Source organism: Anguilla rostrata, chromosome 17 (genome assembly GCF_018555375.3).
Source record: "Anguilla rostrata isolate EN2019 chromosome 17, ASM1855537v3, whole genome shotgun sequence".
Classification (NCBI taxonomy): Eukaryota; Metazoa; Chordata; class Actinopteri; order Anguilliformes; family Anguillidae; genus Anguilla; species Anguilla rostrata.
The window spans coordinates 2,416,236-2,432,304 of NC_057949.1; the positions used below are offsets into that span (position 1 = coordinate 2,416,236).

Consider the following 16,069-nt stretch of genomic DNA (forward strand, 5'->3'; position numbering starts at 1 on the left):
CCCAGGTTGGCTGCAGGTGCACTCATTTTTATCTGGTGTGAATGAAACGGGGGAGATAACACAACCTGAGGGGTCCCAGTGCTGACTGATCCAGGCTCAGAGAGCGCATCACTGACCCTCATATATTGGACATGATTAGTTACAGAAAATTAAACACAAACATTTCATTCAATACAAAACGTATCTCTCCCAAATAAAACTTAGCATTGTTTTAGCATTATTTATACTATAATATAAAAAGGGGTACAGAGCACTCATTTCATTGTATTGTTTTCTAATCATTAATTATACATTGACCAGGAAAAATAATTGAGAGAAAAAGCGCTTTGAACATTTCAATGAGCTACAAGCACAAATTCTATTTAGTTAAGGTAACACAGAGAAACTACTCACCCCAGTGTCCGTAGTTTACAGTTTGGACTCATCAGTCCAGCAAAGAGCAGCTTCACTCCTGGATCTCCCAGGTTATTGTAGCTAAGGTCCAGATCTCTCAGGGGTGAGTTTGATGACTGGAGAGCTGAGGCCACAATATCACAGGACTTCTCTGTGAGGTCACAGCTGCTCAATCTGAAAAAAGTTAAGACAGTTTAATAATATTAGTACACATAAAACATGCAATATCTGAAATGTGGCAATGATAGTGTTGAGTGATGAAGAGTAGAATTGAGGATTTTAAGGTCAGTGATGCTCTGAGGAAGATGTCTGTGCCACACTCTCCAACTGCAGAACTTTGGACCACAGAATCAGATGTCCTGCTGGACTGAACTCTGACAGTTCTACAGATGTAATTCTGAGCCAAATGGCCCGTCTTCTTCAGAACAGGCAAGAACAGGCAGTGGGGGTAGAGTTCACTTTAACAGTTCCTGAGAAGATCTAACTCTGGCACCAATTATGTGCTACAGTTCCTCTACCTTCCTATTTTCACTCTGTCTACAGGCACTATATTGGATTCTGGGTCAGCCTACACCAGAATAAAGCAGAGGCCAGGGTGGTACTACTGGCCTTGTAACATGGTGCATTTACTGCCTGACTTGGTCTCCCAACTTAGTAACATAAACATTTAATTCATAACAAAACTTATTCCTCCCAAATCAAACTTAGCATTATTTTAATCATAATATTGAAAAGATGCATTATGCTCTCAAGAGACCCCAAACAAAAAATTTAAAAAGGGGTACAGAGCATTATCTCTTGCCGTTTTATAATCATTAATTATGCATTGAAAAAAGGAAAAAGCGGGATTCCCCCATCTTTCAAACACATGGCTGGGATTCAAAGATTTGTTCTGAACTTACAACTAAAAGCAAGAATTGTTTTATCTTCATAAACAGTTTGGCAAGTACAGCAACAACTAGAACTTCATCAAACTGAGTCCGTGAAGAAAAGGTGCATTTACTAGTCCAAGGGCAAATGTTGATTGTAGTGTGTGACCCCCTGTGATTACCAGTCTTTTGTAAGTTGTGAAGTGTGAGCGTTTCCACGATGAAAATACCAGCGATTTTTAGGAAAGACAGTCGTTAAGTGTGAAATGTTCTCCGTTGTTACGATTTTAAAAGTCGTGTAGCGTGCACAAGGCACTGGTATTTTCATCCGAGAAACACTCACAATACCCGACTTCCAAAAGACTGGTAATCACAGGGGGTCACACACTACAAGATTTATGATTGTAATAAACTAGATCTCGGTGTGCTGTGATGTCGCAAGAACACATGTGCTGTGCATGTGCATCCGAGGATCTTCGCCTGCACAAAGAAAATGAAGACGACAATTGGCAGCAATTAGCGGGGGCAAATATCTGTGCGCTAATGAGTGCGGAAACACCGCTTTAAAAAAGAAAAGAAGGTGGTTGGCAAGACGGGGACAACGCGGACTATCCTTCCTTCAAAGAGAGTTGGAGGTAAAATGATAGTGTCAGGGTTCTGTGTCTTCCCCCCTTGTTGTTCTCTGTTGGGCCGCCAGATGGCGGCACCCCTACTTTGTGTTCTGTTAATTGTTTCATTGTTTCCAATTACCCCATTATTAGTTACCTATTGTCTCGTGTCCCCTTCCCTCTCTGTGGCCTGATTGTTCATTGTGCCCTCCTGTGTCTCGTCTGCGTTGCTTCTATTTAAGTCTCCCTCTCCCCAGACTCAGGCGCTGGATTCTTGTGGTTCTGTTCCTGCCTGTACTTGTTTGTGGTTTTTGCCTACCTTTGTGCTTGTTTGTAGCCTGCCTGTTGCCAGCCTGTTTCTCTATGTTTTTTGGAGTTTTTGTACTTTTGTTTTTCCCGTATTTTTGGATTCTCGTTGTGTTTGTTAAACCGCCCTGCGAGGCTTCTGGTTCCCCTTGTTCCCAGTTGAGTTTATTAAAGTCTTTTGTTTTCCCCATTTTGGAGTTTGTGTTTTTGCACTCTGCGCTTGGGTCCCTTCCCGCGCCCCGTCCTGACAGATAGTGAGCCAGATAGACTATTTAAGCTAGCTTTGGTTGAGGAGAACAGGGATTGTCAGACGTGCTGATGTAAACATAGAAAATATCCCATCTGATCTAATCATGTTACAGGCTACAGCAATGATACAATATCACCTTATCTCCCCCTCAGACACAAGAATCACTATATTAAAGCTCAATAAAATCACTCCACATGGCAAAAATAGTTATGCCTCTAGTTGATTCACAATGTACACTACATAACCCGATATCTACAGGCTACAACACACAGCTGCTGGCTCAACCCCCTTCTCCCAAATACAAGTAGTAATTTTACTGTAAATAAATTCCCCTGCGGGTTATTGCTACCTATGGTTTACTTGGTGTAGAACTGGGTATTATATTCTAGCCTACTTTGGGGAGTTAAGTGCCAATTCTATACTGATTCACATGGAAATATGAGTGTTTGTGTATCACACACTACACAAACCATTCCTAAAGACTTAAGATAAAATGAAACCAGTCAGATATTCTCGCAAGAGCTGCAGACGGGCTTGTGGCTGGATTGGGTGAGTCTCTGACCGTGTCACAGTCGAAGACTGTTGGTCACGGGTGCATGCACCGATCAAGAAAAGACAGGATTTCTGTTGAGATTCTCTTAAGACCTTGAAAATTAGTCTGCGACTACAAACTCCTGGCTAGAAACATGTAATGCGCACGAGGCATAACCCCAATAATATTCATAGCAGTCTGCACCAGATGAGAAATCTGACATTTCATTTGTACAGACAAGTTACCAAACCATGCTACTATGCCACATCTGATTATGCTCTTTCAAACTGCATGGTTACAGAGAAACATGAACTTTTGCTCAACACCATGAACCCTGAGTCCCAGTAAAAAGCACAATCGCTGTAGTAATCTAGAGCAGAGACTCCAACTGAGTGAGTCACCAATGTGCACCCCAAGGCATTTATTCGAGCAGACCTGTGTGATGGCTTGGGTATAGAAGACAAGCCTGGGATCTCCCACTGATCTACAGTCAAACAACATCTATGTGTTCTTCACATTTAAAATCAGATGCTCTGAGTCACACCATTGCACAAACCTGCCTATTTCAGAATGCTATGCTACTAGGCTACTGCCCCTGTGCATTAGGCCAAGAGAGCTTGATGACACAGTTCCCAGGTTGGCTGCAGGTGCCCTCATTTTTATCTGGTGTGAATGAAACGGGGGAGATAACACAACCTGAGGGGTCCCAGACTGATCCAGGCTCAGAGAGCATCACTGACTTTCATGTACTGGACAGGATTAGTTACAGAAAATTAAACACAAACATTTAATTCAATACAAAACATATCTTTCCCAAATGAAAGGGGTACAGAGCACTGATTTCCTTGTATCGCTTTCAAATCATTAATTATACATTGACCAAAAACAGAGAGAGAGAAAGAGCTTTGAACATTTCGATGAGCTAAAAGTTCTTATTGTATTTAGTTAAGGTAACACAGAGAAACTACTCACCCCATTGTCTGTAGTTTACAGTTTGGACTCATCAGTCCAGCACAGAGCAGCTTCACTCCTGAATCTCCCAGGTTATTGTAGCTGAGGTCCAGTCTCTGTAGTTTACAGTTTGGACTCATCAGTCCAGCACAGAGCAGCCTCACTCCTGAATCTCCCAGGTTAGTGTAGATGAGGTCCAGATCTATCAGGGGTGATTTTGATGACTGGAGAGCTGAGGCCACAATATCACAGTACTTCTCTGTGAGGTCACAGCTGCTCAGTCTGCAAAGAGTTAAGATACTATATTAGGTATACATAAAAACTGTAATATTAGTAATTAAACTATGATAGTGTTCAGTGGTGAAACTTAAAATTGAGGATTTTAAAGTTGATGATTCTCTGAGGATGTCTGTGGTACACGCTCAAACTGCAGCACTTTGGATCTGAGAATTAGACGTCCTGCTGGACTGAACTCTGACAGTTCTACAGATGTAATTCTGAGCCAAATGGTACCTTTTCTCATACTGTAATGATATATTTTATGTATTATAAAAATAAATGGTAAATGGACTGCATTTTGTATAACAGTTTACAATTGATGCCTCTCATTCACCCATTCATACCCACACACACACCAACGGTGAAAGGGTGCCATGCAAGGTACCAATCAGCTCGTTGGAAGCAATTAGTGGTTAGGCGTCTTGCTCAGGCACACATTTTGACATGGCTAGGGCAGGGGATTGAACTGACAACCCTCCGACTGCCAGACAACTGCTCTTACCTCCTGAGCTATGTCGCCCCTTAAAGAAGAAAAAGATAACACACATCTTTCAGAGTGGACAGTGAGTTAAACTCTGCTTCATTCATTGTGGTGGTCACTGTGACAAACCTCTCACAGCACTGCAAGCTAACACACAGCTAAAGACAGATTCACTTTAGAAACAGGAAGGCAAGGAAGTGACCTGCTCACAAATGTCCAGATAGTGCAGAAAAATTGTCTCTTCCAAACCAAACTTAGCATAAGTTACACTCTCCAACTGCAGCACTTGAGAATCAGATGGCAAATTTAATCAAATAAGTATTCAGTTAGTGAAGAGATTTTGAATTTGATGCTGCTTATATTCTGGATTCAGAACATCAAATGAGTGCACTAGCTGTCAAAATGATTAAGAAATCAAACTCTTTTTAAAAGAAATGTCTGAAAATATTCTGTCAATCATCTACATTATTAATGACATAATACTCACATGGCCTTCCTGCAGTTCCTGACTACTGGTACCAGTCTCTGATGACCTGCTGCTGATGTGTTGTAGGTCTTCATGTCAAACTCATCCAGGATCTCCTCTGACATCAGTAAGACAAAGGCCAGAGCTGAACACTTGTCTGGTCCCAGCTCTGTATGAGACAGTTTTCCTGATCTCAGGGAATTCTGGATTTCCTGCACTAGAGAATTGTCATTCAGTTCACTGAGACAGTGGAACAGATTGATGGTCCTCTCTGCTGAAGACTCTTCTCTGATCCTCTCCTTAATATACTGGACTGTTTTCTCAATGCTCTGTGATCTGCTTCCTGTCTGACTCTGTAGGTCTGGTACCGGTGATCTGCTTCCTGTCTGTGGGTCTGGTAGTGGTGATCTGCTTCCTGTCTGTGGGTCTGGTACAGTTGATCTGCTTCCTGTCTGTGTCAGTATTCCTCCTAAGAGAGCCTGAATGGAGTCCAGAGAGAGGCCAAGAAGGAATCGAAGGAAAAGGTCCAGGTGTCCATTCTTACTCTTTAAGGCCTGATCCACTGCACACCTGTGTAACTCAGACAGCTGCACACTGTCACCATCAGTCTTCTTTTTTTTCTCATCTTCTTCCTCCATCTCCTCATCCTGATTATCATCATCACCATGATCATCATCATCAAAATCATCATACCCTTCATATTTTCCCTCTTCCTCCTCCTCATCATCATAATCAAAATCATCATACCCTTCATATTTCCCCTCTTCCTCCTCCTCATCATCATAATCAAAATCATCACCACCACCATTTTCTTCAGGTGCTTCTTGGGATATTTCCATTCCCAGTCTGAGTACATTTCTTTTCTCATTTACACATGAATGAAACACAAACAAGGCAGCCAGATACTCCTGAATGCTCAGATGCACAAAGCAGTAGACCTTCTCCTGACCCAACCCACACTCCTCTTTAAAGATCTCTGTGCACACTCCAGAATACAGTGAAGCTTCACTGACATCAATGCCACTCTCTCTCAGGTCCTCCTCATAGAATATCAGATTGCCTTTTTCCAGATGTAGAAAAGCCAGTTGCCCCAGTTTCAGGATGATTTCTGTATCTGATGCTGACATCTCCTTTGGGTCTGTCTCATCAGTGCCATGATACTTCTGATTCTTCAAATTAGTCTGAATAAGAAGGAAGTGTGTGTACATCGCAGTAAGAGTATTGGGCAGATCTCCACTCTCTACTTTACCCAACATTGTCTCCAGAACAGTAGCAGAAATCCAGCAGAAGACTGGTATGTGACACATGATGTAGAGACTCCTGGATGACTTTATGTGTGAGATAATTCTGCTGGCCCTGTTTTGATCTCTGATTCTCTTCCTGAAATACTCCTCCTTCTGTGGGTCATTGAACCCTCGTACCTCTGTCACACGGTGGACACACTCAGGAGGTATCTGATTGGCTGCTGCTGGTCGGGAGGTGATCCAGATGAGAGCAGAGGGAAGCAGATTGCCCTTAATGAGGTTGGTCAGCAGCACATCCAGTGATGATGATTCTGTTATATCACAGCAGATCGCATTGGTTTGGAAATCTAGAGGAAGTCTACACTCATCCAGACCATCAAAGATAAACACAACTTTGACTTCATCACCTTTAACACTTTGGATTTCTTTCAGTAGTGGAAAGTAGTGCTGCAGAAGTTGCATCAGACTGAATGGTATTTCCTTCTTCAAATTCAGATCTCGGAAAGGAAGAGTGAAGATGAGGTCAACGTCCTGATTGGCTCTTCCTTCTGCCCAGTCCAGAATGAACTTCTGCACAGAGACTGTTTTCCCAATGCCAGCGATGCCCTTCGTAAGCACAGTTCTGATGGGTTTCTCTTGTCCAGGTAAAGGCTTAAAGATGTCATTGCAGAGGATTGCAGTCTCCTGTGTGGTTTGTCTCTTGGATGTCTCAATCTGTCTAACCTCGTGTTCATTATTGACCCCCCCACTTCCCCCCTCTGTGATGTAGAGCTCTACATAGACATTATTGAGCAGGGTTGGATGGCCCTGCTTTGATAAACCTTCAAATATGCATTCGAACTTCCTCTTCAAATGAGTTTTCAGAGCCAGCTGGGCTCTTTCTATGGATTCATCTGAAGAGAGGAAAAACATTTTCATTCATTCAATTACAGATTTTAAGAAGAAAAAGTGAATGGAATATTAATGCATTCCATTTTCACAGTATTTTACACACATCATAGTGTTACATTCCTCTAATACTATGTTACACACCTCACACAGTGTTACACACCTCTCTTATTGTGTGTTACACACCTCACACAGTGATCCACACCTCTCTTATTGTGTGTTACACACCTCACACAGTGATACACACCTCTCTGTGTGTTTCCGAATGTGTGCTAGGCATTTTGATGACTTGCTGAAATGAGCAGCACCATTCATCAAACATGCGAGAACTCACAGAATTCTCATCTCTACAGAAGAGAGATTGGCGTTGATTCTCTGTACATTAGCATGTGAAGTCTGCCCTCTGAACTCTCAACCGTGACATAACCAACCATGTGATATTTGGACCAATAGCTGAGAGGGGGAGGCCGGAGAACAGGAAAGAAGTTTTCGAAAAGTTCTCCCTGGAGGCCATCGCATACTGCACCGTACGAACACACAACACCACGTCTTTTTGTTCTTCAGTTGTTCTCATTGCTTCGTTTTGCTCAAAAAGTTCTACTTCTTATGAAGTATACTGCCTACTTTACACACCTCACACAGTGATACACACCTCTCTGTGTGTTACACACCTCACACAGTGTTACACACCTCTCATTGTGTGTTACACACCTCATACAGCGATACACACCTCTCTGTGTGTTACACACCTCTCACACAGTACTACATATCTTTCGATTATAATCCATCACAAACAAAATAAATCAGAAAGAAAATGCAGATTGTTGCATTTGTACCATACAGATGAAGGAAAGGAAAATGAAAAAATTGAAAATGGGCTCAATTGTCCTTTTACATTTAATTTCTCAGGTTTATGTCGTGGACATGTCCTTGTGGTAAATACTGTCGTCTCAGGTCTGATAGTAATTTTAAAATCTAATATTTTTATCCTGAGTCCAGGATACCAAGGCAGGGCAGTTAGTCTGATGGGACTGTGGTTTAGATACTGGCTTCTGAGCACAAGGTTCCTGCTTTGAATCCCCTTTGGCTATATTTTAATTGGAATGCTTTAATGCAAGCCCTGTAATAATAGTATTGGTTGTGACGTTTTCTGTCTGTAAGATTGTCGGTGTAAAACATTATTAGGAGAGTGTAGATGCAAAAATCAGAACATTGCTCACTGTTTAATTTGTTTGCTAAACTCATTTCAGTATTCTATGTGACACACAGTAGCAATGAGAGAAAACTCTTACTGTACTGCTCATCTCTCTCCAGTGAGTCAGTGAGATCCTTCTGCTTCATGTTCCTCAGGATGTGGAGTGTGATCTTCAGAGATCTCTCACTGCCACAGGTCTCCAGCATCTTCTCAACTATGTACAGGACCTCAGGATCTTCCGGCTCTCTCTCAGTGCATTCTGGGTAATCAGCAATTTTATGACTCTTGAACAATTCCTTCATCTTCATAAACCTATCCAGCACTGAAGGATCTTCAGACAGACTCTGAAAGCATTCTGGGCAATCCTGACTCAGATGGCTCTGAAACAGTTTCAACTTCTCATCCTTCTTCAGCTTCATCAGAGTGTGCAGAAGAGACTGAAATAAACACATGAAGAGGTGCTATATCAGTGTGAAATAAACACATGAAGAGGTGTGCTGTATCAGACTGAAATACACATGAAGAGGTGTGCTGCATCAGTGTGAAATAAATACATGAAAAGATGTGCTGTATCAGTGTGAAATAAACACAGGAAGAGGTGTGCTGTATCAGTGTGAAATAAACACAGGAAGAGGTCTGCTGTATCAGTGTGAAATAAACACATGAAGAGGTATGCTGTATCAGTGTGAAATAAACACATGAAGAGATGTGATGCATCAGCGTGAAATAAACACATGAAGAGGTGTGCTGTATCAGTGTGAAATAAACACAGGAAGAGGTGTGCTGTATCAGCGTGAAATAAACACATGAAGAGGTATACTGTATCAGTGTGAAATAAACACATGAAGAGGTGTGCTGTATCAGTGTGAAATAAACACAGGAAGAGGTGTGCTGTATCAGCGTGAAATAAACACATGAAGAGGTATACTGTATCAGTGTGAAATAAACACATGAAGAGGTGTGCTGTATGAGTGTGTGAAATAAACACATAAAGATGTGTGCTGTATCAGAGTGAGATAAACACATGAAGAGGTGTGCTGTATCAGTGTGTGAAATAAACACATGAAGAGGTGTGCTGTATCAGTGTGTGAAATAAACTCAAAGAGGTGTGCTGTATCAGTGTGAAATGTGGAATAAACACATGAAGAGATGTGCTGTATCAGAGTGAAATAAACACACAAAGAGATGTGCTGTATCAGAGTGAAATACACACATGAAGAGGTGTGCTGTGTCACCACAACTGAAAAAATAAAAACTCAAATAAAGGCACCATGATACAAAATGTCTTTTGTTTTTGACAGCCAGAACAGGGACAGATACTTTCAGACACCAAACATGCAGCAATGATAAATGCTCAAATTTGAAGTGCAGCCTTTGTTCCTGATTGACGGTTTTGTAGAGACACTACTTGTGATAAATCCTGCAGTTCTGTATAATAATGGCGTTGCTCTGCGTAATACATTTAGTAAACGCTAACGGCGAGCGGTGTGCTTCCTGTTTAAAAGTTTCTGTTAGGACTCTTACTCTCCTGCTGTGTGTGGGACCTGCAAATGGAATCTGGACTTTGTGTGAGTGAGGACCAGGTAGCACTCCAGAACATGATTAGACGTTATGTTCTGTCTTTTGAGAGGTTAAATGTAGCATGTTAGCATTAGTGCTAACGCTTCCTTTGCACAGCTAGGAGCTTCACTTCCTGTTTCCACTCCTGTTTCCCTTCCCCACAAATATTTCCAATTTTTAAAACCAGGGAAATATTTTCCCCTCTTGGTCCCAAACAAATGACAAAAAATTCATAAAGCATGTGTAAAATGTTTTGTGTTAGTGTGATGTTACACTATACAAAGATATGTCTGATATTTGGCAAAGGAACAATATCTTATCATAATTAAGTGAAATATTAGGCACTTCTGAATATATGAAAACGTTTAAAAATGAAGTTTGAATTCATTGATAGGATTAAGAAAACACATAATAGCCTAAAATGTAAAAAAAGAAAAAAAAAGAAAAAAGAAATAGAAAAAGAAGATCACAAACCTGTTTTGGGAAAGATGATTTCTCTGAACTCAACCATTCTGAAGAGCTGTACTCCAGTGACCGCTCTACCCTGTAAACAAAACGGTTAAATTCATCCTCTTACTGCAGCTCTAACTCACAGCACATGGAGACAGAAATTCCAGTTAAATTCATCCTCTTACTGCAGCTCTAACTCACAGCACATGGAGACAGAGCTTCCAGTGAAACTCATCCTCTTACTGCAGCTCTAACTCACAGCACATGGAGACAGAGCTTCCAGTTAAACTCATCCTCTTACTACAGCTCTAACTCACAGCATATGGAGACAGAGCTTCCAGTTAAACTCATCCTCTTACTGCAGCTTTAACTCACAGCACACAGAGACAGAGCTTCCAGGTAAACCCATCCACTTACTGCATCTATAATGCACAGCACATGGAGACAGAGCTTCCAGTTAACCTCATCCTCTTACTACATCTATAATGCACAGCACATGGAGACAGACCTACCAGTTAAACTCATCCACTTGCTGCACCTCTAACTCGCAGCACATGGAGACAGAGCGTCCAGTTAAACTCGTCCTCTTACTGCAGCTCTAACTCACAGCACATGGAGACAGAGCTTCCAGTTAAACCCATCCTCTTACTGCAGCTCTAACTCACAGCACATGGAGACAGAGCTTCCAGTTAAACTCATCCTCTTACTGCAGCTCTAACTCACAGCACATGGAGACAGAGCTTCCAGTTAAACCCATCCTCTTACTGCAGCTCTAACTCACAGCACATGGAGACAGAGCTTCCAGTTAAACTCATCCTCTTACTGTGGCTCTAACTCACAGCACATGGAGACAGAGCTTCCAGTTAAACCCATCCTCTTACTGCAGCTCTAACTCACAGCACATGGAGACAGAGCTTCCAGTATAACTCGTCCTCTTACTGCAGCTCTAACTCACAGCACATGGAGACAGAGCTTCCAGTTAAACCCATCCTCTTACTGCAGCTCTAACTCACAGCACATGGAGACAGAGCTTCCAGTTAAACCCATCCTCTTACTGCAGCTCTAACTCACAGCACATGGAGACAGAGCTTCCAGTTAAACTCATCCTCTTACTGCAGCACTAACTCACAGCACATGGAGACAGAGCTTCCAGTTAAACTCATCCTCTTACTGCAGCTCTAACTCATAGCACATGGAGACAGAGATTCCAGTTAAACTCATCCTCTTACTGCAGCTCTAACTCACAGCACATGGAGACAGAGCTTCCAGTTAAACTCATCCTCTTACTACGGCTCTAACTCACAGCACATGGAGACAGAGCTTCCAGTTAAACTCATCCTCTTACTGCAGCTCTAACTCACAGCACATCTGAATATGACACAATATATCCACCTAAACCTGAACGGTTCCAGTGACATTAAAGTACAATTAAGTAGTTATTTAAAAATGAACCTGTTTCCTTACATTTGATCACCTGTGAACTGTTTGCTGAACATGATTGGATGATTCATTGAATGATCACTCTTCATAGACAGACAGCTGGGTAAAGATGACCCTGCTCTTTCTACTTGGGCCCTGTGAACAAAATATGGAGACAGAGCTTCCAGTTAAACCCATCCTCTTACTGCAGCTCTAACTCACAGCACATGGAGACAGAGCTTCCAGTTAAACTCATCCTCTTACTACGGCTCTAACTCACAGCACATGGAGACAGAGCTTCCAGTATAACTCGTCCTCTTACTGCAGCTCTAACTCACAGCACATGGAGACAGAGCTTCCAGTTAAACTCATCCTCTTACTGCAGCTCTAACTCACAGCACATCTGAATATGACACAATATATCCACCTAAACCTGAACGGTTCCAGTGACATTAAAGTACAATTAAGTAGTTATTTAAAAATGAACCTGTTTCCTTACATTTGATCACCTGTGAACTGTTTGCTGAACATGATTGGATGATTCATTGAATGATCACTCTTCATAGACAGACAGCTGGGTAAAGATGACCCTGCTCTTTCTACTTGGGCCCTGTGAACAAAATATGGAGACAGAGCTTCCAGTTAAACCCATCCTCTTACTGCAGCTCTAACTCACAGCACATGGAGACAGAGCTTCCAGTATAACTCGTCCTCTTACTGCAGCTCTAACTCACAGCACATGGAGACAGAGCTTCCAGTTAAACTCATCCTCTTACTGCAGCTCTAACTCACAGCACATCTGAATATGACACAATATATCCACCTAAACCTGAACGGTTCTAGTGACATTAAAGTACAATTAAGTAGTTATTTAAAAATGAACCTGTTTCCTTACATTTGATCACCTGTGAACTGTTTGCTGAACATGATTGGATGATTCATTGAATGATCACTCTTCATAGACAGACAGCTGGGTAAAGATGACCCTGCTCTTTCTACTTGGGCCCTGTGAACAAAATATGGAGACAGAGCTTCCAGTTAAACCCATCCTCTTACTGCAGCTCTTCCTCACAGCACATGGAGACCAAGCTTCCAGTTAAACTCATCCTCTTACTGCAGCACTAACTCACAGCACATGGAGACAGAGCTTCCAGTTAAACTCATCCTCTTACTGCAGCTCTAACTCACAGCACATGGAGACAGAGCTTCCAGTTAAAGTCATCCTTTTACTGCAGCTCTAACTCATATCACATTAAATATCTGATTCATGCATTTATACCTCTTTCTGTCAGAGCTGAGGGTTCCTCCTTTGGTCTCTGTCTCTCCTGAGATACTCATTTTATAAACTGTGCCCCCTAACTCAGGAGACCGGAAGACATCAGCAAAGATGAGACCAAATGTGGGTTCCCACCCAAATTCGCCAACCTGTAGACAACCAAAATGAGAACATACTGAACACACACATACACACTAATACAGACATCACACCTTTATTTAAGCCTCAGAGAAGCACACAGAGAGAGAGAGAGAGCTCCTCATTTACAGTTCTGCTGTGTCACAGCAAAAAGAACAAAGACACCGGGTAAAACAATAATCGAAGAACAACTGTAATTGACGCTGGTAAGCGTAATGTATATGCGTTGCTATGGCGACATCAAACGTCAATAAAGTGCATGATGATTTCTTGCTTTTAAAATTAAACTAAAACTAAATATATTTACTTGGTAATTTTTGTACCAAGTAAGTCATATGATCAGCGCTCGAGGTAGCCTACGACATGGATGTTAATTCACAGTAAAAGACGTACGGGTCAAACGCAATGCGCGGGTATACGAGAGACCAAGAGTTCCCGTTTATTATTCTACAACTGGTCTAAAGGGCTCACACGGTAAATAACGACTTATATTGGTTGTACGTTATATAAACCCTCTTTGTTAGAGAAATGAAACGCAATGATGTCTAATGTAAAATGTTTATACTGTATGTGAACGTTCGTTTCTACGTGCCTCAAGATGCTTGTGTTAATACACTGGTGCAGAGATATCTGTTAATATGAGTAGCCCACTAAAATTGCCTTTGAATTGGGGCTACTTTTGAAGAGTGTAATTGTGACGGTAAATTATTTCTAAGCTCCAAGGCTGCGTTTCCCAGAGTCTCCTTAGCGCTACGTGCGTCGTAAGGTATACCTTATGCTCTTCCTTTAGGTCTCGAGCTGTTTCCCAGCGTCTCTTTAGCTAAGGTATACCTTTAAAAGGGTGGTCTGAGGCACTCGTAAGCTGTCCCTTAGCGCTGCGCTCCGGTAATCCTGTCACAGTTTTGCCTTATTATGCCAACATTTTGCTTTTCAAATCGACAGTGTCTGTGCATAGCACGTCGTGAGGATGTTGTCGTTTTACCTGTCTATCCCCATCATGATGGTAATTAAGTATAGGGCCTATCCATGATAGCCTTACTAATCCAATTTGTGAAAAGAAAAAAAACGTTTTTTTTATTTATACGTAGTGGCGCTAACTTAGGATATGGATTTTCTGACTGCATACCCTGTAGAAATTAGTTCGTGTGTGTGAGTCAATGATCACACTGACTTGGAACAAACCGCCGGTTTATTAAGAACATAAAACCTGTGCGTGCAAAAACAACGTTGAGTGAGTCTACTTGCATGACCGAACTAGAGCACGTTGATTGGCCTAGCCATAAACACACATACAGGTACAGTGGCTCATAATGGACAAACATAGCCAAATGATCTACATCCCCTTCCTTTAGCTCACACCTCCTATATAAAACAAAATAGCACTGGGTAAATATCAACATTACGGAACATTTTTCTTACCATGTTGTTTTACGATTTTCGGTAAACAACCCAATAATGATATTCTTGGTTAAACTTAAGATTATCCAACAGCAAATTAAGGTGGATGAACAAATCACTTTAACAGGTAGACCTATTCATAAGGCACCCAGTATAGAATTCATCATGATCAATTTCCACAGACGCGCTTTTGCCTTTCATCTACGATCATTTTTGCATTGCAGAGAAAAGTTCGCGGGAATCAGTGCAGTGCAGTGATATGCTGCTACAGTTGCCTATATATTGTGTGACAAAAACAAATTAACATTAGACCTTTGTTTCAATAAGAACAAAATAATTCACCCATATGTTGCCTATATCCTTTTCCCTGGTCTTCCACGAAGTCCCAGACTATGGCTTATATGTCACGATTGATGCTTTTTATTTTATCCTTTGTAGCCTATATGTACGTATTTATTGAAACTATCACAAGGTCTCGTCTTAACGGACTCTTAAAGAGATTAGCAGATGATCTCTAGTAGGCATACTCCCTCTTCTGCAATATTAGATTGATGTAAAATGATTATGACAACACTTGTTATATTAAAACGTCATTCACAAGCCTTTACAAGTGAGACAATCGATTCGCTTGGCATCGATTGATAAACTTTTCAGCACCACAGTGAAGGCCAGCTCCAATTTACGATGTACCTTTGAGGTGTCACTTAACACTTGCCTTAAGGTATAGTCCGGGAAACACTCGTAAAAAAAACGGTTTTCCCTTTGAAAGGTATACCTTAAGAACCTTCGTAAAACGTTAAGGTACATCGAAACTCGGAAACGCAGCCCAAAACTGTGAGACATTGAACATGTGTTTTTGTGATATTATTGAGCTGTGCATTGAAACAACTTTATTTTGTCCTTTAGTTTTCACGGTGTTCAGTGAGATGTTCCACGACGCTTTGGTGGAAGAAAAAATTTACACGAACATCAGTATGAAGCGTGGACTCGTTAATGACCAGACGTGTGTAGTGACAATACCATTTATCTAAACAAACAAACAAACAAACAAAAATAATAATTAAATAAATCTGGAATTTAAATAGACCCCAAACATGTGCTACACAGTAACCTCCAAAATGTTCACACCCTTTATCAGGAAGAATGACTGTATTATTTAAATAATGCCAGTGCCAAGCCATTCAGTGTCAAAAATGTCAAATATGTTTTATTAATTTTATTAATTGGGTTTTCGACACACTTGTTCCTGGTTATGGTTACACGCTTTGTTGTACGTCGCTCTGGATAAGAGCGTCTGCCAAATGCCTGTAATCTAATGTAATTAATTCAATGGAATCAGCAAAATGACACATTTTTCAGATTATAC

General features: G+C 41.3%; 1 protein-coding gene across 3 annotated transcripts in view; it reads right to left on the reverse strand.

Annotated features, from left to right (window-relative positions):
* LOC135243987 (NACHT, LRR and PYD domains-containing protein 12-like) overlaps positions 1 to 16,069 on the reverse strand; it is a 92,473-nt gene that overhangs the window by 24,701 nt on the left and 51,703 nt on the right. For 2 of the 3 annotated variants that reach the window (XM_064316146.1, XM_064316147.1), the window contains 8 exons: positions 12,787 to 12,897; positions 12,391 to 12,501; positions 11,937 to 12,047; positions 10,497 to 10,566; positions 8,560 to 8,899; positions 5,157 to 7,272; positions 3,931 to 4,191; positions 394 to 567 (listed from right to left, as the gene is read on the reverse strand). In XM_064316146.1, the coding sequence (XP_064172216.1) occupies positions 394 to 567; positions 3,931 to 4,191; positions 5,157 to 7,272; positions 8,560 to 8,899; positions 10,497 to 10,566; positions 11,937 to 12,047; positions 12,391 to 12,501; positions 12,787 to 12,897 (3,294 nt within the window). The remainder of the gene's footprint in view (positions 1 to 393; positions 568 to 3,930; positions 4,192 to 5,156; positions 7,273 to 8,559; positions 8,900 to 10,496; positions 10,567 to 11,936; positions 12,048 to 12,390; positions 12,502 to 12,786; positions 12,898 to 16,069) is intronic. The other variant, XM_064316148.1, reaches the window with a different exon arrangement.